Source organism: Ambystoma mexicanum, chromosome 10 (genome assembly GCF_040938575.1).
Source record: "Ambystoma mexicanum isolate Mex_15411 chromosome 10, UKY_AmexF1_1, whole genome shotgun sequence".
NCBI lineage: Eukaryota > Metazoa > Chordata > Amphibia > Caudata > Ambystomatidae > Ambystoma > Ambystoma mexicanum.
In genome coordinates, this window is record NC_090932.1 from 1,273,417,414 (window position 1) to 1,273,442,860 (window position 25,447).

Consider the following 25,447-nt stretch of genomic DNA (forward strand, 5'->3'; position numbering starts at 1 on the left):
AACACGGAATACTTGGGGAGAGTCCTTTCGGATCACTCTCCCTTCGTGACGCAACTGCAGGGATTGCGGCAGAGATCACGACAAGGTTATGGCGCTTATAAGCCACGACCCTGCAGGACCTGGCGTTCGGGGAAACCTTATGGGGGGGGAGGTGGTGCAGTTTTGTTTACATTAATGAGGGTTCGGTGAAGGCAGCAGGGAGCCTGTGGGAGGTTTTAAGGCTACAATCAAGGGGGTCTGTATATCCAAGGTAACTGGGGTAAGACTGACACAGCAGGACGTGTTATTAAAGATAGAGGTGATGGTGTTGGATCTGGAGAGAAACTTTCTAGGGATGGCAGATGGGAAGAATTGGCAAAGATATTGGCTTCCCATCGCGAGGCGCAAAACTCATTATTGAACATTGATGAGAGTCGGCAGAATGTGCAGGTTCACAGGGAAGGGGATAAGGCTGTGAGCGGCTGCTGACTTGGTTGGTCCGTCAGGAGCAACAATAGCACACCATCATGCAGATCAGGTGGGAATCGGTAGACTTAGCCAGAACCCAGGAAGGGATCAATGAGGCATTCAGGCTCTTCTATCAATCTCTGTACACAAGTGCAGGCACATACTCCGAAGCAAAGGAAGATGAATTGCTGGACTTGATCCAGTTGCCGGTTTTGTCAGGGGACCTTGGGGAGGGGATGGAGAGGCCTATTGAGGAATCTTATATAAGCAGTGCACTTCAACTATGAAAAAAGTAGATCTCCCATTAGCGACGGTTTCCCAGTAGAGTTTTACTGTAAGTATGCAGATCTCCTGGTCCCTCAGCTTAAAAAAGTATACAATGAGGCCTTTGAGACAAGGGTTCTCCCCGCCTCGATGAGGGAGGTGGTAATAACAGTCCTATTAAAGAGTGGAAGGACCCCTTGGACTGCGCATCCTACCGCCCTATTTCACTATTCAATGTAGATGCGAAAATTCTAGATTTGATCCTGGCCACCGGGTTGTCTAGGGTGGCTCCGGTACTGGTACACCCTGACCAGTGCATATTTATAGGGGGGCCAGAATACCACGAGGAATTGATGCCACCTACATCATGTTATGGATCAGGTTAAAGACTCAGAGGGGGAAATGGCATTGGCCGCCTTCAATGCGATTATGGTCTTTGACTCTCTGGGGTAGGAATGGCTGTTTAAGGTGTTGGGAGCCTTTGGGTTTGCAGACAACATCTGCCAATGGTTACTGCTCTTTTACAACAGGCCTGTGGTGAGGGTGAAAATGAACGATTGGTAGCGCTGCAGCGGACATTAGGCAGAAGGATGTGACCGGGGTGCCCGGCCTCGCCGATCTTATTCTCAATGGCATTGGAACCTGTGAAGGCATTGTGAGTCGATAGGTTCAGGTTTTCTTAACAACACTTTAACTTAAAAAGGTAGGATGGAATCAGGCCTAACATGCCCTATGCTAAGGTGGGATTTCCCTACCTAAAGAAAATTAAGGATAGTCTGTGTCAGGAAGTCTGAATCAAAAGTCAGCCTGTGTCCAAACCCTATACTTGCCCTCACAACTAACTGTATACACAGTGCGACAGCAGCAAAATGAATAGTGTTCGAAATAAAGTTCTGAGCTTCTTCCAGCTCTTGGCTTTTAATCAGCTTCCCAATTCCCAAGTTCAAAACCAGTTCAAAGTTTCAGGGTTCCCTTCCCCAAGAGTTTAAATCTTCCAGTTTTTCCAAAACTATACAAGTTAAAATCTTCTAGCTTTCCAAAACAATACCAAGTCAAATCTTCCATCTTTTCCGAAACACAAATTCAAATCGTCCAGATTTTCAAAACAACCTTCCCATATCTTTTGTCATCAATTCTTTTCACTGGTTCGCCTAAGTAAGTCCGTTTCTTCACTTCAATATCACATAAGCCGCTGTTGCAAAACCCAAGCTTCTTTTATTTACTTTCATTGGTTCTTTCTATAAAGGTGGCACTCGGTTTAGGTGCAGTAGTCAGGTCACGCAACCGATAACCCTATGCACTTGGTTACACTTTCCGTATTCTCCTGGCTCTTACCAATACAGGCTTCCTCTACACCTGAAACACTTTCCTGTGTCTTGTTGACCACCATGCACTGTGTTACAGTTTCTGTATTCTTCTGTCTCTTGCCAACTGTATTGCTCTTCCCAGAGTGCACGGAAAAAACATAAATCACCAATGCAATTACAGAGCAAATACTTTGAACCCAGACAGACGCAATAACTCACAACCACACACTCTTTGAATAAATAGCCGTATAAGAGCTGATTATCTTCTAAGCTTAGAAGCAACCAATAATAACAGAAATAACTCACAGAAATAATATGGATATAAATCACAAAAGAAGCAAAGAATTCAAAAGGAAATACATCACCGTTAGCGTAACAGGATTCCTCATCTCGCCCAGAAGAGGCTGGAAGACCCCGGGAACAGCCAGGCCGAGAGCACCACAGCTCAAAGGAGTGCCGGACATAAGCGTCCTTCTCCGGCTGAAGTCTCACCTGACCACCTCTGGGTTTCCACATATATACACACTCCACAAAGGGGAGTCAATTCTCGAACCTTCTGGAAATTGCACTTGCACAGTCGATGAGCAGCCGTCGGTTGCCAGCTGGGTCAATCGAGAGCTACCCTCTAGGAGCAGAGTGCCTCCCTTCTCTAAAAACACGCTCCGCGGAAAACAGTACCAAACCATAACAACGTTAGCTTTCCCAGCAGAAATGTCCTTGACCACATACCAGGTTTGGAAAGCATGTTTTTCTCAGCAACATTAATCTAACACTCAGCAAAATGTGTGCAGCTTTTCACTGCGGCATGAAGTAAATATCCATCATGGCTCCGAGCGCTCCCAGAATGCATTGCGCACCGGCGCCATTTTAGTTCAAGCATAACACCAACCCAGGTTTCCTCTTACATGCAGTTCTTTGAACTCATGTTCAAAGGCAGGTAGGATAGCTCAGGGGCAATGTGCTCCCCTTCGAAGCAAGACGACTCAGAGCAACACGGGTTCGAACCCCGGGTCCGCGCTTAGAAACCTCTGGGTATTAAGCATGTTATAAATAACCATTTATAATTAAAATGTAGCTTTGGGCAATACTTAGTTTCTCATTTCATACCCTTCTTGGTAGTCTTTTGGCTTTTCCACCACTTCTGTCTCACATACTTCATCCAGTGGTATCTGCTATTTGCATCACCTTGCTTTGACTTCATTCATAAGTGCTCATAACTTGCTTTTGTTCTGTGTGGCATTCAAAAGTGCTTACAATGTCTTTCAGTTTGTTCATTATCCAAAATTACTTGTTTCAGCTTTCCAAAATGCTTATAACAACTTTCAGATTGTTGGACATTTAAACGTGCTGGTTTCCAGTCCCCGGAGTGCCCAGTTATAAGTGTTTACCTTTTTCACTCACTCGTTCTATACGGCAGCTCTCTCTGGTTTCTCGGCGTTGCTTTCCAGCTTCTATTCTCTTCGCCCCACTCTCGCAGTAACAGTGAGCCTTGCTCGCTCTCCTGGAGTCCTGCAGCAAATAGCTGTGCTCTTTCCCAGCATCAGCTACAGAGAGCACTGTTCGCTCTCCTGGAGTCCTGCGGTGACCGGAAGGCTTCGGCACCCCACAGCTCCTGCTGCATACACCTGAAAGGGTGGGCAGCAGGATTTCTGGACCCTCTCATGGCCAGCGTCAGCATCTCTCTCTCGCTCTCTAACTCCTGCTCAGCACAGCACAGCTCCTCTCCAGTCCGTTTCTCTCCAGTCTGCTTCTGCTCTCCAACCCGCTTCTTTCTCTTCAGGCCGTCTCTCTCTCTCGGCTGGGCGGCCATCATTTTTGTACACCTGGAGACTTTTAAATGACCACAGGTGCAGGTCATTGAATTCAATTGCCTTACCATGGTGAAACCTATTAGCTGGACATGCCTGACTGTTCCAACTGAAATCCTCCATAGCCCTCTTCCTCATCCCAGTACCAGAGTGGTGTTTGGGGAGATTTGAATGAAAGTAAGTGTGTATAACTCTGTGTTGTCTTTTACTCGTTTTGTTACTTAGTTGACATATGTCTGCATTAACAATATAAGACTGATTTATAGCTTACCCACATGAGGATGTGTCCTCTCCTAGATGGTCTCTTCCCCATCCCAGTTTTAAGGTGATGCTTTTGTGGGACATTATGGGGAGGGGGGGAGGGAGACAGGGAAAATGGCTGACAGTATCCTATAAAGGTATGAGGGATAGAGGGTTCATTCTGAAAGGGGAAAGGGAGATACCATGTCTTACCTAAGGACGTCCTCTCCCCCAAGTTACCTCCACCCAGGTGATCCTCCCTCGCATATCCACCCCCAGGGTCAGGATCCAAAAGCGATGGCCTTTCCCTGGTCATCTGAGAGGAGTATCCATGGGGAAAAGAAGGGAGGACGCCCTCAGGTTCCTCACAAAGCGCTGGCGCAGTATCTCAGGAAGGAGATGAGTGAGGCAGGGATATTAGCAGGAGGAGTGAGACAGATTGTCTTTTAATATTCAGATGAACTGTTGCTGTGTGTGGGAAACCCACTTGACAACATGCCAATGCTACTGGAGATATTGGGTAATTTTCGGATGTTGTCGGGATTCTGCATCAATAAGGAAAAGTCCTTACTGTTTTCGTTGGGGGGTGAGGGGGAGTTTGTAGCCACAACCTAGCCACCATACCAGACCGGGGTGAGGGGGGGGGGGCGTAAATTGGAAAGTGGAATCATTTCCATACCTGGGAAAAAGCTACCTATATCATTGATGGGGAGGCCGGCACGGTGTAAAATGGTCATAACCCCAAGGCTGCTCTACTACTTCACCAATATCCCTTATGGCATTAAGAAGGTGTTTGTCAAGACATTGGATGAGAAGGTTGGGGAACTGCTGTGGGACACGGTCAGGTTGAGGGTCTCACTGGCAACCTTGCTGGAGTCAGAGTCTGAGGGGGGGTCTCAATTTGCCAGACAATGAGCGGTACTTCATGGCCGATCAACTGCAGGCGGTACTAGCATGGGCGGACGCAAGGGGTAATTGTTGATGGAGCTGTTGGGAGCCCTCCCAGCTCATCGGAGGGGAACAGATTTGCTGCGGGGCACAGTGGGAGGAAAAGAGGCCACTAATGTATTTCAGGTAGTGTGGACGATTTGGAAGAAGCTTCTAGGGAAGCTGCATGTAACAGGGTTATATAGCGCCGACTTGTCATGGAGTGTGGACCCGAGGCTTTGATCGTCACTGAGGAAGATGGGGTTCTCTGACCTAAGGGACAGAGGGCGGTGGGCAGTGGGAGATTTGTTTGACGATGGGAGGCTGATGCCATTTGAGTGGTGAAGTGCTCGATATGGAGTCCTGAAGGGGCACTTTCTAACATACGGAACGGTGACCAGACAACTAGCCACCACATGGAAGGAAATCCCAGAGGAGTCAAGTGCAAGCCCACTGATGCAGGTGCTGCTTGCACAGGATGGTGGCGGGGGGCCAAGATTTCCCACATGTATCAGGCAATGCAAAGCAAATTCCCCTCAAAGGATCTGGTGGTCAAGAGCAAGTGGGAGAGGGACATGGGGTGACAGATCTCGGAGGGGGACTGGACAAGAATCTGGGAACAAGTCTGTATGGTTTTGAGGAAGGCTGGGTTCCAACTTATTCAATTTAACATCCTACATGGGGTCTATGTGACCCTGGCCAAACTACATGCAATGAAAAATACCCTGAGTCAGGACTGCCCCTGATGTGGGACTGGACCAGAGGGGATTTGGCACATGCTAGCAGTGGTCTTCAAACTTTTTTGGCCTGGGCCCTCCCTGAGCAGAATTTTGGCAGGCCGGGCCCCCCAAAAATGCCAAATGGACAGTATGTGCAAATGGCTATGAACTATTGCGCGCCATCACAGCACCCTACTCCCAGTATAGTGCCTGGGATCCCCCACCTGCTCCCATCACTGTTGCTGGGCTCCCTCTTCCCAATCCTTCCCAGTCCCTGGGCTCTCCCCACCCCATCACAGACCCTGGGCTCTCCCCACCCTGCTCCCACCACTATCCCAGTGCTCCCGCCCATCCTGCTCCCACCACAGTCCTGGGCTCCCCCCAACCCCATTTCCATCACAGTCAGAGGGCCTATGGGAGCTAGTGAATTTTTTAAGTGGAGGGTCATAATATTTCATCCAGCCCAGGAGCACTCCCTCAGCTGGAAAAAGCAGCTGAGGGAGTGCTCTTTGTTTCACTGGGCTGGCTCCTCGGCTCCTCCATTATGGGTGAGGGGGCCACTGGGTGGACGCCCCCTCGCCCATTATGGATGAGCTGCCAGGCTCGGGTTGGCCTATAGGGCAATGCCCGTACCAAAAATGCAAAATGCTATTGTAGGCCAGTCAAAATGGGCCACTCTTTTGGTCAATGTGGGCCAGTCTGACTTACGTCACTATGCAGCTAGTAGTTTTGACCATTGTTGCTGAATAAATATTCTTTAAATATCACAATTTGCTTACATCTTTCTCAAGAAACACCCCCTTGGGTACTATTCAAACAGTCTGTGACTAAAGGAATGAGTCTGTGACTAAAGGAATGAATATCCATTTGCAACTGTTGGGACACTTTCATTGGTGTCTGAAACCGTTTTATGGTCCAGTCCGAACATGTGAGCCGCCCCTGGGCATTTCCTCCAATCAAAATGTTTTTTATTTTTTTTTAAACTTTTTTTTTACATTTCATGCTGGGCTCTCACGCCGCCCCCCCCACCCCCCCTGGGATATGGCCGTGCCCCCCTGGGGGAGGGTCGGGGCGCCCCACAGTTTGAAGACCTCCACTATGGGGATGCTCGGTTGTTGCACACTTTGGCAGGCAGTGATTTTGAAGGTTAACAAATTGGTTGACTCCAGTTTTGAGTGTAGCCCGAGAGTGTGCTTGTGGGGCATGATCTGAGGGTGGGTGTGGGGGACACAGCATAAAACAAGAAACCGCTTGGCTCAGTTCATGCCGATACTAGCTAAAAGGCGGGTGACCATTGCCTGGAAGAAACCCCAGGGTCTGTCCTTGGTACACTGGATGGAGGACATCTGCAGGTGGGGGATGGCGGAGTTGGATATTCTACAAAGAACCAGGGACACTGAGCTGGAGGAAGGGGGGGGGGTCGGTGGACTGGGGCCAGTTTCTAAATGAGTTCCATTCCTCTGCATACTTGAAACCCCCTTGAGAAGAAATAATGGCCCGGTGGCATGTTCAGATGTGGGATAGGAGTAGAAGGGGGGGGGGGAGGATTAGCAAGATGGGGCATCCCCAGGGGAGGAGTTGATGGCTGGAATGTTGTTTGATGGACCTTTTTCTCAACCATATGACAATACTGGTTACTGTATATACTGTACTGTGGTCGTTATGCATACTGAAAACTCGAATAAACAAATGTAAAAAGATTTGACTTCGAAATATTAGGAGCCATGTGGAAGCGCCTTTTGCTGGTAGATTGATTGTATGTGGTATAAAACACACTGCAAATAAAAAATAAATCTCTTTTGCCAAGTGACTATCTCTCATGTCATAATTACATGAATAAAATGCACAGGTGCGTCTGAATCACAGTAGCTGAATTCATTTTGTTGTATTAGTCTGAATCGTGAATAGAGGCAGACTCTCAAAAAATACAGCAACTAATTCCTTGCCATCTCCCATACGCAGTCTAAACTCAAGGGCTGACCAGCATCAATCATCTGCCACGCACCTGTGCCTTTTGTTTTCATCTAAAAAAAAGTACCCGTTGACTTTGGCCAAGCCTTACTGTCGGGGTTTTGTGACTGCCTTTACCCTCCTTTACTGGTACTTACCTCTGAAAATGACTCACTGGAACTCTGGTCTCTAAAGTGGTTAGGCAAGGAAGGACGTCTGCTGCTTTTACATGTTACTTAATTATCAAGTAAATAGGGCATCATTACAAGTACGGCGGTGTGCTGATTTTCTATTTTATGTGCTGTTTCTGAATGAGGAACCTCTAACCTTGTGCTTTAACTCAGTGTGCTTCGACTCCATTACCACTGCATTACCGGGGCATTACTTTGGGGGTGAGGCTGAGGAAAAACCTGCAAAATTCTGGTGGTAATTCCACTTCCTGAATGTCAAAAATCGGCGGAATTGCCACCACCGGTAATTCCACCAAAATCCCTATGGATTCCATAAATGGGCACCAACACTGCCATATCACCACTTGTAATCCAAAGGTCATTTCATTTGACCAAGGGGCTGTAACGGTAATTCCGCTTGGCGGTATTCTGGTGGATTTATAGCTGGAATACCGCCAAACTTGTAATGAGGCCCATAGTCTTGATTGTTTAACCATCTATAGATATAAAAGAAAAAATGTGTTTGTTTGTGGCAGGATTTGTGGCGAAACGTTGTTCCTTATACAATTCCACAACGTTTCACCAATCTGCACAGATTTTGCATAGTTAGCTGGTAGGACCCTCCGGACATTACTGGATAAATGACATTTGGACAACACACCCCGTTCCCTGGATTTCAGCACAAGTCAATCATTTTTGGGGAGTTTGTGGCTTGGCGAAGCGTTGTTCCTTATACAATTTCACACTGTTTCACCATCTGCACCAAATATTGCATAGTTACCCGTTAGGACCCTCCAGACATTACTGGCTACATGAAATATGGACACCCGATCCCTTTACCCAGATTCCAGCACCTTCACGCATGTGACAGTTGCCTGAAATCAGCAAAACATCAATGTGGTCGCAAAGGGACCGGTCCCGAAAAGGAGGAACAAAGCTTGAGGTCCAGGCCCTAATATGCTCGGTTTCCAGGATATTTGCACTGCAAGGCACCGCAAAGAACTGCACCACACCAGGGTGAGGCGACAGGTGGGGCGAGAGCACAGAATGTACCATTATGTAGCAGCACACCAACTCTTGCCTCCCCCCAACGTCTGCCTGGGGGTATCTCAGCCAGCCACACACGCCCATTCTCAGTGCAGTTTACTTCAGGGTGCAAAGCACATCAAGCGATAAGCGATTTGGAACAGCGACATACAGCATCAGTGTTATCATGCCTGTCTACAGAACCAGTTCAGAGAATGGTACTTCTGCTAGTGTTTATTAACTGTGTTTTTCCCTTCTGATTTAGTTTAAATGGAATCGCTAGTATTTTGCATTGCTGAAAATCACTGTGTGTGCACTGACGTGTGGAGTAGCAATAGCGTGAAAAGATGATCATGGAAACCTGGCCTTTTCATTCAAGTTAGATTGGACCAATGTCTATAGGGACTCTGGAAATATTCTAGAAATAAAGTAAGGAATTCTTCTAAAAAACAGGGTCAAGGATGGGGCACGAGAAAGACATACGTGTTTTCCTGGGGCTTGCAGCACCACAAGGGGTGTCTTTCTGCCAACATTTGTAATCCTAAAATGTGAAGTCTGTGCCTCCAGGGATGCCCTAATATATACCAAAGTCTGTGGTATGGTCTGCGTAAAGTTCAACCGTACTATTGTTAAGTCTTTTAGTTTCTGGTTTTACCCTATGCAACAATAATTGTTCCACAATTTTGGCGAACAAAAGTGTTCATGATCTAAGCTGTTACAGTTCATCCCTGCTCTATAAACACATTAACACAAGGTACTATTTTGGATAATGCCATCCAGGAAGTACTCCTGGTTCTTTTGCCATTAGGACTCCTGGCTTTGTTCAGCAACTACTCTCAGCCCTCTGCCCGGCCTGTTGTCTACTTAATTTCTCAATGTGGGAGACTCTCAGATCTCTCATTTCATCTCCTAAATTCACATTGCTTTTAGCCCTTCTGAAAGCCTGTCGTTCGCTTTAAGGTCTGCTTCTCAACTTCAGATTTTCATGGCCCTTCATGCAAGTCTCTCCCCAACTTCTGGGATTCAATTTTTGGCTTTAAGGTCCATCTACAATCATTCTTTCACAGTGTAATCTGCCTGGGTCTCCTCAACAATTATCTTAGGGGTTATCTTAAGATCAGATTTCTCAGCACAATTCGTCTAAGGTCTTTTAATTAATCTGGTTCTCAACACCGGATTCTCTGATCCCAGTGTATAGATCACAGCTTTTGTAGGTCTCTTTCATGACATTCCATTCATTCTCAGCACAAGGCACTTAAATCTCTTGATAAACGCAGACTCTTCCCAGGTCGCTACCCAACCTACGGTTCTTAGTAATTTAGGTCCAAGCATGACCTCTGGCTTGCAGTTTAATTCTCTTAGGGTTCTCCATGACCAATGACGTTCCACACAATTGTCTAAAATATAATGGCTATTCCTCCCTCCCCCCTCATTCAGGGTCCTTTTCAGGCAGACGATATCCTCACCCTCCAACAAGGGGTGGTTCTTCTCGGGCTTCTACAGGAAGCGTCTTGTGTTGAGGCACACCCGTTTGTTTCAATCGTTTAGGGAGGAAGCATTGCTTCTGTGTTCTTGCCCCAGGGTACCTCTAGTCTTTGTGGCTTGGCTTCTGGTATATATCTTCCAGGCCATCGTTGTACTGTGGACACCGAGTAAACTACCTTATTCCAGGAAGAAGTCTCCCCGTGTATCCAGAGAATGGTGAGTAGCACTCTACCTCCTATGGCCTTTGGCGGTCTGTGGCAATATCCCACTTCCTTTATAGTCAGGGGCTGCTGGCTCTCTGTGCAAGCCATCTTTGGTTTCTTCATTGAGTGGCCCATTTCAAGTCTTGGCTATTGATCAGGATTTAATTGGTTGGTATTTGGCTTCAGGACCTTCTCCGAGCCTTTAAATATGGACAGGGATGTCAGTGACACGTTGAAACTGCCTGTACCTCCTCAGTTAGTGGCTGCACTCTGTCCCTCGGCTGTCTGCTTCCTACCAATTAGTGGGCCTGTGTTCATACTGGACCATGCACAGTCAGGCAATCCTCTGGCTATTTGCAGTTATTCTCTCTTCCACATTCAGCGAACACTTGCGTTTACCCCTTCTCTGTGACTTAGGTAGTGGACAGTTTGTGGTTTGTTTTAGCTCCACGATTATTGGTACTTGAATGTCTGGCTTGCATTCCCTTTTCCGGGTGTAATTTACTGAACAGTCCGAGATAGTTACTGTTTCATGGTCAGAGTATAACTCTCCCAGGTCACGCTGGGATATGTAGTCCCATCACCTCTAATGAGAAAATGACCTCCTCAAAGAGGATATAGGAATACTCTGGGGGCAGATTGAGCCTAGAGAATCCCACTCATCCGCCCTCTGGGAGGCACATCAGGTAGCAGCTGGACAAACTCAGTCCTCTGTGGCTCAACCCCCTCATACAAAAGGATGGGGAGTTTCTCCAACTCACCACAGTATGTATACATTTAGAATCTGTTTTGCCTAATGAGTACTGTTTGATTTTAATGTATGCATGCTTTGATAAATTACATCCTTTTAAAACATATCTGTGTGGACATTCAATTACTTGACAACTTGATTTGATGCGAACTGTGCCCACCACCAACCCTCTGATCTCCTACGTCTAAGCCTTGCTACTCAGGCTATGCTACTCAGAGATTTTGGTGAGAACAAAACATGAAAAGCCTTTGCAGGTCTATTAGGCCTGCGTCCCAGGACCCCACACCAGTGTAGGTTTTCATAAACCCTTCTAGAAGACATCTTAGGAAGATGTGTGCATATTAGCAAGGCTTTCAGAGAATTCAGGCTTAGAATAAGGCTTTTCCCAAGGCAGAGCCATAAACCCCATTGCAAAGGAGGCTTGATGAACAAAGGAAGACTACTCTCCAGGCTTCAATTTGTCAAATCTGAGCTAGTAGGCTTCTTGGGAACAGCCATGCCCAATGTCTCCTAAGCCTTTGATATAACACCCCTAGACTGCCTATTGGGTGGGAGAAGGCAGCCTCATTCTCAGAGAGAAAGTATTCAATATATCAGCCCTTTCAGAAGAGCCTCAGCCACATTCATCAACATAGCCACAGGAGGAAGGATGGGCGGAGCATCCCTGCTGGAGACTGGCTCCGCAGGCTGAACGGGAGCAGGACAGAGCAACAATACAAGCTCCTGTAACAGGACAGATTTGAAGTAACCAGTCCAAATCAAACAGAGGAGTTATGTCTTCATACGATTACTCTGATGAACAATGATAGGACATTGTTAAGCAAGTAGAGTCCACAAGAACAGGATGCATACTGTTTGAGGTCACAGAAGGCTGAGCCATTCTGTAGCTGGATATTAAAAATCACAGGCTGAAGACACAACATTGGTCATTAATGTAGCTCAATGAAGAGACAACTCCAAGACTACATAAAAGCTCTCCTGAAATGTAGGTGTTTGAGGGGTCTCCACAAAGGATTACATACCCCCCATCAGGGTTCACATTACCCAAATCCTCAGGATAGTTCTGACCAGCTGACAAAACAACACCCACTTGTCTTTGTGATGCCTTTTTTACAAGGAGAATCAATCTGGTAACTGTGAATTCGGTCCGGTACCATGCTTGGAATCATGTTTTCTCTTCCTGCTTGTTTGGTTCAAGTCTGGTCCTTGAGCAAATGAAAAACAAAAGCTCTTTCAGGCAACAATCAAGGGATTTTGTCGGTGCCAGAATCTTCGGTAAGAAAGAATAGGATTTATGGAGGTTGCAAGGCATGATGGTCAAGGGATGGGCCTGCGGTACTATCCGTGCTTGTTCCGTGGATTCAGCTGGACCACGATCAACCCCTAGACATGTATCGAGCGAGCTGTGTTTTTAAGGCCCTGCTAGGGTACGTTAATGCCCCAGTCTATGTGTCCCAGCTGGTACAGGGGGACAGGGAGCCATTGCCCAGCTATGATATTTGCAGCAAAGACATTTGTCCCTCAGTCTATCAACCATGAGCCTGCCCGTGCAGAGTAGAATATGCTAGCTAGATCTCAGAATACTGTGACAGTTAACAGAATTATCCCAGAGAGAGAGGAAATTAGAAACGGCCCCTGCTAGGAAGAGGGGGAGAGCGGATGGCCTGCCCCTCGCACATAAGAAATAACAATAAAAGTGAACCTTTCCTGGGAATGGAGAATATGTGCTGATGGAGCAGCTGAGCCACCGTCGCTATTCCGCCTGACCTTAAGATGTAGGCCAGCACTTTCAAACCCTCAGCCAGCAGAGCTTGATACCGTACTGCACACTCCAATCTGGGAGAGTTGACACACATGAAACTGATTAAAAAAGGGAAAGCAAACACCTAACAGAGGTTGGACTACCAACTCCTGTCCAATCGGATAACTAGGAATTAAGGGGATTAGGGTGTAGGCAATCGCAGGTCTTATTGAGGCACTTGTGCTCATGCAGACAGTAGAACAGAAGGCAGATAGAGAGAATCAATGAGGTACATAGCCCATCCCTGAGAAAGATAAGGCAAAAAGGAGAGCTTGGTGCAAGGTGCATGCTAGGGGCCAGTCGAGCTTAGGACTCTCTGAGATCACACAAACTGATGTCGGCCAGCACCATCCCACTCACCTGCCAAACACTCAAGCAGGATAAACTAGGTAAATTGGGCAGGCAAGAGGGACTGGACCATCAAGGCAGGACATGAGTGGGCGTTTTTCCTTAAACGTGCGGCACAGAGGCAGGAATGGCTGGAACAGATAGCAACACAATGGATGCCCGAGGGTTGGTAGAGATGTACAAGTAATCATTAGCCAAGCTTCATCAGGGCTCCCGCCCACTGCTCAGATGCTCAGCAGGCATGAGTCACAAAGACTAGCATGGGTGGACGAGTACTTTCCATTGGGAACACAGCAGCTGATGAAACACCAATGACAAAAGAATTTGCGAGGCAAAGTTTGAGAGCAAGGTGCCAGCTTTTATAGACCATGGTCAACACAGGTAGACTGTCTTCTGATGGGAGTGGACATGAGCAAAGAAATGGCAGACAAGGTTAGCGTGTGTACTGCCTATAATGAGGGATGTGGAGTTAGTGGTCTGTGCGAGAACCTGAGCAGATTCCTAACTGCAGCACCTTCCTCCAAAAGGACTATGCTTTACAGGGCCAGAAGAGCTGATGGAGTCGGAGACATAGAACAGGAGAGGCAGGTTCCTAGGAGCATGCTTTGGAGCCTCGCCCCTTCCAGTGAATCATGTATTCCAGCTTCTGACCAAACATGTGGGAATCCGGGACAAGCCACTATAAAAAAGGTAAATTGTAGTTGAAGCAATCAAGAAACGGCATCCAACGGGTATGCTAGTTGCAGAAGCATCGGACCTCCTTCAGGAATTTCACATTTTTTTGTGATCTGTATACACTTGCACAGGATGCAAACCTCCCTCCAACAGATGGGATCCATCTTTGATACCTAGAGGTTTGTAATTGTAAATGGCGTAATTGCACTCTGCTAGGGTGAGGTTACATGAATAGTAGGCCAAAGGGATGAATAAACCGATCCATCCCTTATTGGGACAGCATTGCTCCCATGGATCCGCCGGTGGCATCTGCTTTTAGGACAAACTGATGTCTAGCGTTGGGTTGGATCAAGACACGGGGCAAAAGATAAAGCTTCCTCCAGCTGGGTGAAGTCTTTGTGTGTCTTCCTTCCAAACGAAGGGGAAGGACTTCTGAGTCAGCTGATTAAGCGGTTGATTCAGACTATAGAGGTCTTTGAAAAATCATTGATAAAAGTTGGTGAATGCCAAGAACCTTTGTAGTTCTGTTAGATGTGTAGGTTTGGGCTACTACGAGGCAGCTAGTACCTTCCTGCAATTCATCTATACTCCATTAGGGGTGACCAGATAGTCCAGGAGCCCACCTCCTTTGTGTGGAACTGGCAATTTCCCAACTTCACATAAAGACAATGTTTTCATAATCAGAGGAGCACTTCCTGTAAATGGCAGACAAGATCTTGTCTGTTGTGGGAGTAGACAAGTACATCATCCAGATACAGAGCTACATAAACTTTGGTTATGTCATGGAACACATCAGTGATAAAGCATTGAAAGGTGGTAGGAGCATTACAGAGGGTGAAAGGCACAAACATATTTGAAGTGGCCGTAGCTCTCTATATATATAAAATGGAAATGTGTGGATGTGTGTGTGTGCGTGTTCAAAATGTTCAGCATACTTCCCAACATACTACAAACCTGACATTTGGCCTCTGGGTAGGTTCCATGTTGTAGACAATGTGAAACGTATCAAATATAAATATACCTTTGTCTAATACATTTTTTGTGGGGAACATTGTAGATATGTATATGTGTCTGTTCGAAATGTTCAGCACACTTCCCAACATGGTACAAACCTGACATTTGGCATGTTGGTAGGTTCCATGGTGTAGACAATGTAAAAAGTATAAAATATAAACATTTCTAATTTCTTTTTGTGTAGCTTTTTTTAAGCAGTCTGCAATGCTTGGAAATGTGTGTGTGTGTTTGGAATATTCAGCATACTTCCCAACATGCTACAAACCTGATATTTGGCATGTTGGTAGGTTCCATGTGTAGACAATGTAAAAAGCATAACATATAAATATACCTTTGTATAACGGGTACAACTGCTAGTGGTATTATATGTGATCTTCCTTCACTCTCCTTTGCTGATCCATACCAGGTTGCGCTCTCATTGAAAATCCAGTCAAGTGCAGCAGGAGGCATCCCAAACTTGCTTGATGAAATTGAAAATGAGTGAAAACAGGTACATTTTCCTGATTGTAATCTGTCTTAACTTGCATGGCCAGTGCTCTCTGGATTTTTTCTTTACAAAAAATATTGGAGACTTGGGATATGAGGATGAAGGTAGAATAATCCCCCTCTGCAGGTATTTATCCACACATGGATGCAGAATCTTCTTATCCAATATTTGGTCTAGCGGGAAACGTAGCAGCTTTGTGCAAATAGCTTCCTGTTCACAGTGCAGAGATGGAATTTTCACTTGATGCTTAACCCAGTCGATGATAGGATTGTGATGGGATAAACTAAGTCATTCCCAGAATCACTTGTAAATTGGGGCATTGGTGAGTTCAAACTGGATGAACACCTGATGATCTTGGATGCCCATTCGCAATGCAATGATTACATGCATGATGCCCGGGAGGTTGAAGTGAACCATTGAAGAAATGGATTGGTGCAGGCTTTAAAAACATGGGTATTGGGCATTTTCCTTGCAAACTTGTTGCCCAATAATCCAAATCTTCATGCAACTTTCACAAAGGTTGTACTTCCTACAAACCCAATTGGTACATAGATTTGCTAAAACAGGGTAGTTGAATTTGCACGTGAGGAACACAAGAGAATTAGAAACACTTGAAGAGGAAGGAGTTTGCTGAGATTGATTGTTTTCAGAACTAGATCAAGTACAGTATAATACAAAGTGGCCCTTGTTTCCACAGTACATGGATAGGCATTCCAAGCGTCTCTTATTATACACTGTCTAAGAGTGGGGGGCACAGAGCTAACCAATCTCCATATGGGTAGTTTCTTCCGTGACCTCAGTCTTAATGGAAGTTGACAGATTGACCGTTATAGGACACAATAGCCAACTACTTTCAGGGTTCTTTTGTTCAGACCGGCGGTCCTGGATTTGCTGATCAATTCGAAGGGCCACACTGATAAGGTCTTTGACAGTGGCTGGGACAGGGTGCACATGTAGTCTAGCATCCTAAATTGAATTCTGGAGTCCAGTCTAAAAAAACATCATCTGCACGTTTTAATACCATGAGAGCACTATACTTGCGCAAGATAGGAAAGCAAGTCTTAGGCACTTTGTTTCAGAGTCAGCATTTCCACTCCATTGTTCTGAGATGAGGAACATCTAGAAAATATTTTCGTAAACAAAACACAGAATCTGGCAATCTCCAAGAATAGGATTGTCTGAACTCAGTAATGGGGTAGCCCAGGTTAATGCCCCTCCCACCAAACGCCTAAGCGTACTCTAATGAATATAACCTTGGACTTGTCATAAGCAAAACTCTGAGGCATTCATAAGGAAAGGTAGGAGGTACTGTGCTTGTTAGAGTTTGTACTTATTCAGATAGCCATAGAAGCGTTCCGGTACCGACAATGTACATTCTGCATCTCTTTGTACTGGATTGAAGCTGGGCTCTGAGGATGAGGATTTAGTTTTGCCCCCCATACCTCAGTTATTTTTTTAGCTTTGGCCCCCTCCCCAGGGTTTCTTTTCTACCTATTCCTGCAAGGACTTGGCTAATTCACACATGACAGTGCTTTCTGTGTGACCTCGGTTTAGATTTGACATAGGGGCAGGAAGGGCAAAGATGGATAGCTGTGCAGTAGAACACAGCAGGGCTAGAAGAGAAGTGAGTAATCAGAACGTAGACTTGCCCTTTCACCCCACTACCCAGAAGCCCAGTCTTTCCCATAGACCCTGAAACCCACCAAGGCAGACAGTCCAGCCAGTGGCCAACAATGGCAGAGGAAATCTGGGGAAGAATGGCCAGGACATCATGGAAAACATGATGGCCTACCTTCCCGCGTCCCCACACGTGTCTCGATGAAAACGGTACCTCACATGTGTGGGTGCACCTACCGGGGGTGCAAAAGGAAAAGGGTAACCCACTGGTAACCCCAAGCCTTTCAGCGCAGCACATTTTGTTCATGTGGGCAACCTACAGATTTGGGCCTAGGGTGTCAAAGCCAGCCAGGAAAACGGGGAACCCCATGCATTTCTGAAAAGAGGACACCCGTGGGAATCCGTTTTCATCGGGACACCTGTGGAAACGCGAGATGGTATGACATCTGTTGTTGGCGACGTGTTTCGGTGAGTGGATTTGGGTCCAGGGTGTCGAAGCCAGCAAGGAAAAAAGGGAACCCCATGCATTTCCCAAAAGAGGACACCCGTGGGAATCCCTCTGCGCCAAGGCAAGTTGGGTAAACAAAGAAAAATATTGAAAATGTCAGGCTGCACTTTAGGGGTGGCTGAGGGGTTCTCTACAACGCTGGGGAATTTTGTAATGTGAAGGGGGTGCACCTCTCCACCCCCACCCCAACCCCAACTGGAGGGGCGGCGCATCTCATGTAGCCCTCCCTAGTGGCAGATAAGGTGGGGCTGTCCTGCACTCCTCCTTGGGCTTAAGTGTCCCGTCCTAGGAGCAGAATCCTCCCTTTTAATGACACCTCCACAAAAAAGAAATCACTGGTGTCTAGGGTCCCTAACCCCCTACCCCCTACCCCCTTCCCATACTTAATTTTTCCACTTTTTTTTCATCCCACACCCCTCGGGGCAGATGGACACCCATCTCCCCCCACGGGTCTCCATACATGTGGCCCCATGCTTTGGGGCCACGGGGGAGCAGCCACCCCTCCACCCATACTACAAAGACATCCCTGGTGTCTAGTGGGCATTGCTGCCCACGGATCGAGCGCCCTGTGCCCGATCCGGGAGCAGCAATGCTTACACAAAGGGCGTTGTTGGAAAGGGGAGAATCTCCCCTTTCCAACGGCACCACCCCGATCTCCGGCTTGAAATACAGCCGGAGATTGAGGGGGAGAAAGGTGGAGACTCACCTTTCATTTTCACCGCAGCAGCCCGAAATGGCTGCTGCTGTGAAAATTACTTTCACGTCGGCGTGCGCTGACGTGAAACTGAAGGTAATCCAGCCCCTGGCAGTGAGGGGGGACCTCCCCCTTACATCGCCCGGGGGTTGGATTACAGTTTTGAGCGATCCCTGACAAGCTATCTCATCCTTGGCACTGCGTACGTAATGTCAAGGACAAGATATCTCGTCCTTGGCACTTAAGGGGTTAAAACATTGCAAATGAAAAACGGCTTGGCTTTTTCTTTTATTCAGTGGCAAATCAAAGAACCCCGTGGAAGGGGGCCTACTCCTCATTGTCAATGGACAACCAGCACATGCCAACTCAGTCAAAAGGGACAAATAAACGACTTGCACACTTGTTAAAAAAAATTAAGAAAGGACTTTAAAAAAGCCACTGTGAAAGGATGACTTTCCTTGCACAGAAAGGTCAGTGAAAAATGCTGTGGCGAGGGGGTGACTAAGCAATGTATATTATGTTCCCACCCATAAGAATTCAATCACCTTGGAAGAGGCTCATGATACTGGAAAAAACTTTTTTCGGCTCAGGCAGGAAACCTCTTAATTGAAAGCCCCGCTCTCGCACCTACTAGTGAATCAGCCTGCAATGACATGTGATGTACTGTGGGCGTTATAATTCCCTTCTCTGCCAGACTTGAAGGCGGGGGCTCAGGGACTTCAAAGAAAGCAAGTGTGTCTAAAAACTTAACTGAGAGGTGTGATTTCCTCTTGCACCCACTACCAAGGACAAACTGACAAATTAAAAGGGGGTAATCTAATCGCTGGTCACCGGCTGCGGGGGGATAAAGCGCCCCTCCCACAAAGATCCTCCAAATTGACATTAAAGGACTGAGTCAATTTCTAGGCATTTCTGTAACAATTAGAATGAGAAATAATTTAGTTTAAAGTAATTTCCAGGTGGTTTCTAAGAGCTATAGTGCATTTTCATAGGACGATGGGGACCGAAATGGCCAGTTAAGACTAGTTTTTGGCTGCTCGGAAGATGTGACACATATGAGATTTGATGGAAGGTGAAATTACAAATATGCGTGATCATTTGCAAAGTCATAACTATTATACATTTTATGAACACGGCAATGTGCCAAAGGGCCCTGCTACCTTGTACGGAGTTGGCAAACGACTTGCCCAATTCCCTATCACCCAATTAAACCGCATATCTAATGCATATATCAGGTGTAGTAGAAATCTGAAGTTATGAGACATAACTGGGTTTTTGTCAAAAAGTGGCCAAGAGAACAAAGAAGGGTAATAAAATGCCAATAGACAGATGGTGCTCTCTTCCCTTGGACCAATCATTCCAGGGGGTGGAGAGAGAAATGGTAAACTGTCCTATCTGAGGGGTAAGGGTAATTATAGACTACTCCCCCTAGACTGTAAAGTGAATGATGTCATTTGGGCTATATAAGGGGGATTGTACTAAGTCAGGGACACACAAAAATCCAGAAGACAGGAGAAGGACGACAGAGATTAGATCCAACCGAACCAAACCAAGGAGAGTGCAGTGACCAGACCCCTTGCCTAGCTGTCCAGGAGGGTTCCGAGATCCAGCTGACTTTCCAGAATCCCAAACCAAGGCTTACTTTATAAGTGGCAAATAACCCCAGCCCTAAATTGCATCAGCCGTTCATTTTGTAGCATTGCACCCACTGAAACCCCATTGAAAACCCCACTGAAAAACCCAATTGAAAACCTCACATTGCTAGTGTAAATCAGTCACCTTCCCATAGAAGAATCGGTGTTTAGCCTGTGTATGTTAGCATATCCCCTTTGGTAAACATCTCAGTGTCTGTGTAAATCCTTAGCATATTCTTAAGTAAATCAATTAATTCCCCATTGAAATTCACAGTACAAGTTGGTTAAACTTCAAAATAAACCCCCTTGTCCCTAGTGTCTTTCTTTAATAATTATCATCATTAACGTATAGCCTCAAAAGAATTAGTCTACTTGTAACTGAAAACTGAATTTGCCTGTGTATTGTGTGCAGTACCCCACGGATTCCTATATGCATCTGTCTCATTGAAAACCCCAAACTGTAGTCCCATTGACAGCAATCCCTTTTGCCTACAAGTCTATCCGCCATGTGTCTCTGTCCATGTCAATGAATACTGATTTGCCTATTCTGAGCTATACGCCTTCCCTGAGCTGCCAGTCATTGTGAATCCAGTGTAAAACTAACTTCCATTTGCCGTCTGTATGTTTCCTTTTGCATTTGCTTTCTCCCCAAAATCGATTTTCCTACTTTATTTCCACGTTGCCCTGGTGCACTGATTAGTAGTTGCTAAGCTTACTCAAGTGTAGCAACATGAATTTCCTTTGATTCTGTCCCACAGCAGTTGTGAGTGGCCATGTGAATAATAATCAAAATATGATTGTGCCGTTTTGCTCCAAAAACATGGCTTCACTTTCTTAGCAGGCCTCCCATCCTGGGATAGTGGGCTTTACTCAAAATCCGATTTTCTCTCTCTATCCCTACTCCTTGCCACTGCCTTCCATTCAAAGTAATCAAGTTAGCTAATGTTTGGGGGTGAGTACTGCAAGGGGGAGTACTAAACCATTGGGGTCATCTGTTTCTAAAAACTGCTCTTTTTCTCTGGTGCCATTACAGATTGTGAGAATTGTAACAGTATATCTTCACTGAATTGTTTTGTAGAGAGGAGTGAAATTGTGTACCACAACACCAGTGGCTGTAAAATTGTTTGATTTTCCTTTTCCATTAAATAATTAATTAATATTTTATTGATACACACCGGCCCGATTCCTGGTCCATTGTGACACAGGGCGTTTGTGGGGGTTGGGTGCGAGATTGGTTGGACGCCTACTCAAATAAAAGAACCTGTGGTTTATTAAAAATAAAAACTGCTTTATTGTACCCCACATTCATTGTCGGGGAAGGAGTGTCTGGCTGGAGTGTGCCGTGTTCTAAAACCGTGACACATACTACAGGACCAGGATAGAAGTAGCAAAGAAATCATGCCCCACACAGCAGTAGTTCTAAAGAAACCGGACAAGAAAATCTCTACCGGCCTGGGGGGGGTTGGGGGGGTATGGGAGGCCCGAAGAAATCAAGATGAGCCTTCTGAATAAGAGGTCCATGAATAAGCATGCACGTAATGTCCACAACCTAATCTTAGAAAGACAGATATAGTGTGCTTCACCGAAACGTGGATCCTGGATTCCAGCGGCCCTATGATTGAGATGGCCGTCCCAGAACGGTACCCCATTTTTTCTGGAAATAGGTATCAGGGCCACGGGAGAGTACAATTTCTTTCAAGTCTCCTTGCTCTTGCCAGGAGTGTGACATCCTGCATATGAAACTATCTCCAACTGACCATAGTTGTGTCAATTTTATATTGTTTAACAGACCACCTTCAGTGATGCATGGTTTCAACAATGAGATTGGACACTTGCTGAGTAGTCTCGAGGGACCCCAACCGCTCTACTCTCTTCCCTGGGACCTGAATTGGTGCAAGGGCAATCATCTGGATAAAGATTCCCTGTATCTTGAAAGATCGCTTAATAACATGAACTATGTAGTCTGTAATAAAGAGCCAACTACCGCCAACAATAATATGTTGGATTGGATGGTGTCTTGCAACCTCACGACTACCATTAACACCACCTTGCCCTGTTTATGGTCAGACCATTAACATATTGACTTCCGCATCCAGTTGCACAGTCCTAGGTCTAATCCCCCCACCACCCCCCGCAACAACCACCAAAATGTTCTAAGTAGGAATTTTAACAAGGTCCTTCCATCTGACATGGCAATTAGCCTGGACACCCTCAAGTCCCAGACATCTGATATTAACTCATGTGAAGCTCTGGTGTCCGACTTCTCATCCACTTTTCGGGAATTGGTGGATAGATCTGCCCCAATTCGATTGACATTGGTCAGGGCGAAAACGGGACATCATAAATGGTTCACCCCCACACTCAAATCTCAAAAAGAAAGAAAAAAGCAAGTTGGAGGCGCAATGGCTAAAGTGTCCCTCGACTGAAAATAAGAACAATTGGTAGGCAGAAAAATGCAATATCTTGGAAACAAAGAAAAACTTCTATTACGACCAAATCAGCAAAGAACCAAATTCCTCAGGCAAACTCTTTGAGATCCTTAGATTACTTGAGAAGCAGAAGGCCTTATTTTATCAAGGTCCAGCCTACACCGGCTGACTGTTTAGAAATACAAAGTGCGTTTGAAGCCAAAATATTCAAAGCCAGGGATAAAATCAGAGGAACACAAATCCACCCATCAGAGGCCCTGGTATGTTCGACAGAACATTCTAAGCTATCTGACATGGATAACATCTGCTTCACACCAATTAATACTTTAATACTACAGATATGAGGACCTTGTTGACCACTATGCGACCCACATCCTGTGTGGAAAACATTCTACTCCCTACGATAATTCTGGAACACCATGAACTGTTCATCCCTTTTCTAACCCGTATGGTTAACTCTTCCTTCCGAAATAATGTTGTGCTGGAATCCATGAAGATAGTCACTGTGGCCCCTCAGTAATAAAAAAAACGGGATTGGACCCAAAAGATCCACGCAACCTAAGACTAATATCCAATTGTAATTTTCTTTCAAAAATTCTCGATAATTGTGCCATGATTCAATTCCAACGCTATGTCGAGGCTAATAACATCTTACACAAACAACAATCAGGTTAGGCCAGCACACAGCACCAAAACAACCCTCATTGATCTGCAGACTCACATTCTCCAGACTATGGAACAAGGGAAGACTGATGTACTGGTCTTACTCGACCGATCCGCAGCCTGCAACTTGCTCTATCATGGCCAGCTTCTACAGACTCTTGAACAAATCGGGTAACTGATCCAGGGGAGCGGTCAATTGGATTCAATAATTTCAATCCAATCGTATGTCCAAAATCCACTGGGGTGAAACATTCTCCCCTCTAGCTCCGATTAAGTGTGGAGTGCCGCAGTGCGCTAGCTTGTCCTTTGCTTTTCAACTTCTATCTCAGACCACTGTGCTTTTTGCTAGAGGAGCCTGGCGTGTCTTTTTACAAATTACGCTGATTACAGGCAGCTGGTACTGGGGACGAGTGGGAATTACCTTCAAGATTCGAACCACCTCTATAATACCATCGAGTCCTGGATGGGCAGGAACTGCATGTGCTTAAACAGCAGCAAAATTGAACAGCGTGAAGATTACAAAAGCTCCAGCATTAAGAACAGAGTCGTCACAGTACAAGGCAAGGTGAAAACCTTAGGCATCACACTGAAATCCTCCTTAAGTGCAGAGGCTCATGTGAACCAGATCAGCAGGAACTGCCATTATTACCTTCGGCTGCTAAGTCACATGAGACCTCTCGTCAATGAAAAGTATTGTGCCACCATTGCGCGTGCAATCATCCTATCGAGGATTGATTACGGCAATGCTTTGCTGACAGGGGGCCCAGGGCAAACAGTTCCTGCTTTGCTAGATGCCAGACAATACAAAACAATGCAGTGCGTATCATTAAGAATAAACCAAGAGGTGGATTGCATATCCTCGGACAAGAGGCACCTAGATTGGTTGGCAGTGACAGAGCGCATCGCCTTCATATCCACCACCATCTTACATCGTTGTCTTTTTGTAATAGCCCGCTCCTACTTGGAGCTATTAATTTCCCAGTATGTACCCCGCAGATCCCTGCGTTCCGGAGATAAGGGACAGATTAATTGCTTGAATTTCAAACCCTCTAAGGGGCTGGCTAGATCCTTCCTAGTAAGAGCTGCAAAGCTATGGAATTCACTTCCCAAGGCTCTGAGATTAGAGAAAAACACATTGGCATTTCACAGAACCTTGAAGACCTTGCTCTTGAAGTAATCTGGAGTTAGGCAGTGCGTTCCTCTTGAACCGAGTTGTCCTGTCTACCTTTCATGTTCGTCTCTAAATGTTGCGCTCCGATGCTGCGCATTATAACTAAATAAAAGGAACTGACCAAGGAAAGGATTAGGATTGGGCAAGGAACCGATTCTGCAAACTGGAAAACTGGCAAGGGTTTGAGAGTGAAGGACTCGTCAATCTTGAAATCGGATGGGCTTGTTCAAGGAGATCCCGTGAGATAATTTGGGCTTCTGCGATACCTGATGTGATAATGGGCAAGAGCTTGGCTTTTCCTGATGGCAACTGGATTATAATTTGTGTATCTTGTCGGTTCCCTTGTTTTCCCTGTGTTTTCTATTTGACTTGAAGTATAAATAATAGTTATAACTTTTTAAAATAAGATAATGCTACTGACAGAAAAGCATACATTGTACGAGTACAGCAGCACAGAGTTGCTTGTCGCTTTAGCCTGTTTACTCTACTGGCAAGAGTCCAGGTTTATTTATTTAGATCTTTGGATATGTTACGTTATGTTAAATAGTATTTGTAAAGATCACTGTTCACCATTTCTATGGCTCCTTAGCGTGGAATTCTCTCACAGAGGGGAGCATATGTTTAACCACAGCTAGGTTGCGTTCAGGTAAGATTTCTCCGGAGGTGGGACCGACACAGCTGTGCTCCCTCCTGGACACCCATATCTTTAGCTCAAGGTTAATTAGGCTTTGAGGCCTTCAGCAACGTGTATGTTTGTGTGCGTGTGGAAACAATGCACCCGAGTAGACATGAGCAAATGATCTTCTCCTTACTAGCTAGGCAAGTACCAGGTAGGTGTAATAGGAAGGAAAGCTGGCTGAACTACTGCCACTATTAAACGAGTGGGCTTTTTCACTCTGGCTTCACTGGGAGCAAAGCCTTGGACCAGGCTGCTTGAGAGTTCTCGAAGCATTCTAGGGCCGTTATGTGAGCCTTACACTGATAAAGGACGCTGCAACCCTCTTGAGCTGAGGCTGGGATTTTTTTTAGAGTTACCTGCAAAACCCAGCCTTTTCTACTCTACTCTACTCTACTCTACTCGGTCGGCCATCACACTGTCCTCTTAAAAG

The 25,447-nt window shown here is 45.9% G+C and overlaps 2 protein-coding genes across 8 annotated transcripts in view; one reads left to right on the forward strand and one right to left on the reverse strand.

The window, feature by feature from the left end:
* EMID1 (EMI domain containing 1) overlaps positions 1–25,447 on the forward strand; it is a 949,835-nt gene that overhangs the window by 904,768 nt on the left and 19,620 nt on the right. The window contains exon 15 of the mRNA XM_069619253.1: positions 15,542–15,625. Within this exon, the coding sequence (XP_069475354.1) occupies positions 15,542–15,619 (78 nt within the window). The 3' untranslated portion in view covers positions 15,620–15,625. The remainder of the gene's footprint in view (positions 1–15,541; positions 15,626–25,447) is intronic.
* The window catches only part of RHBDD3 (rhomboid domain containing 3), a 266,057-nt gene that overhangs the window by 75,698 nt on the left and 164,912 nt on the right, over positions 1–25,447 (reverse strand). The gene's annotated exons all lie outside the window — the stretch shown is intronic.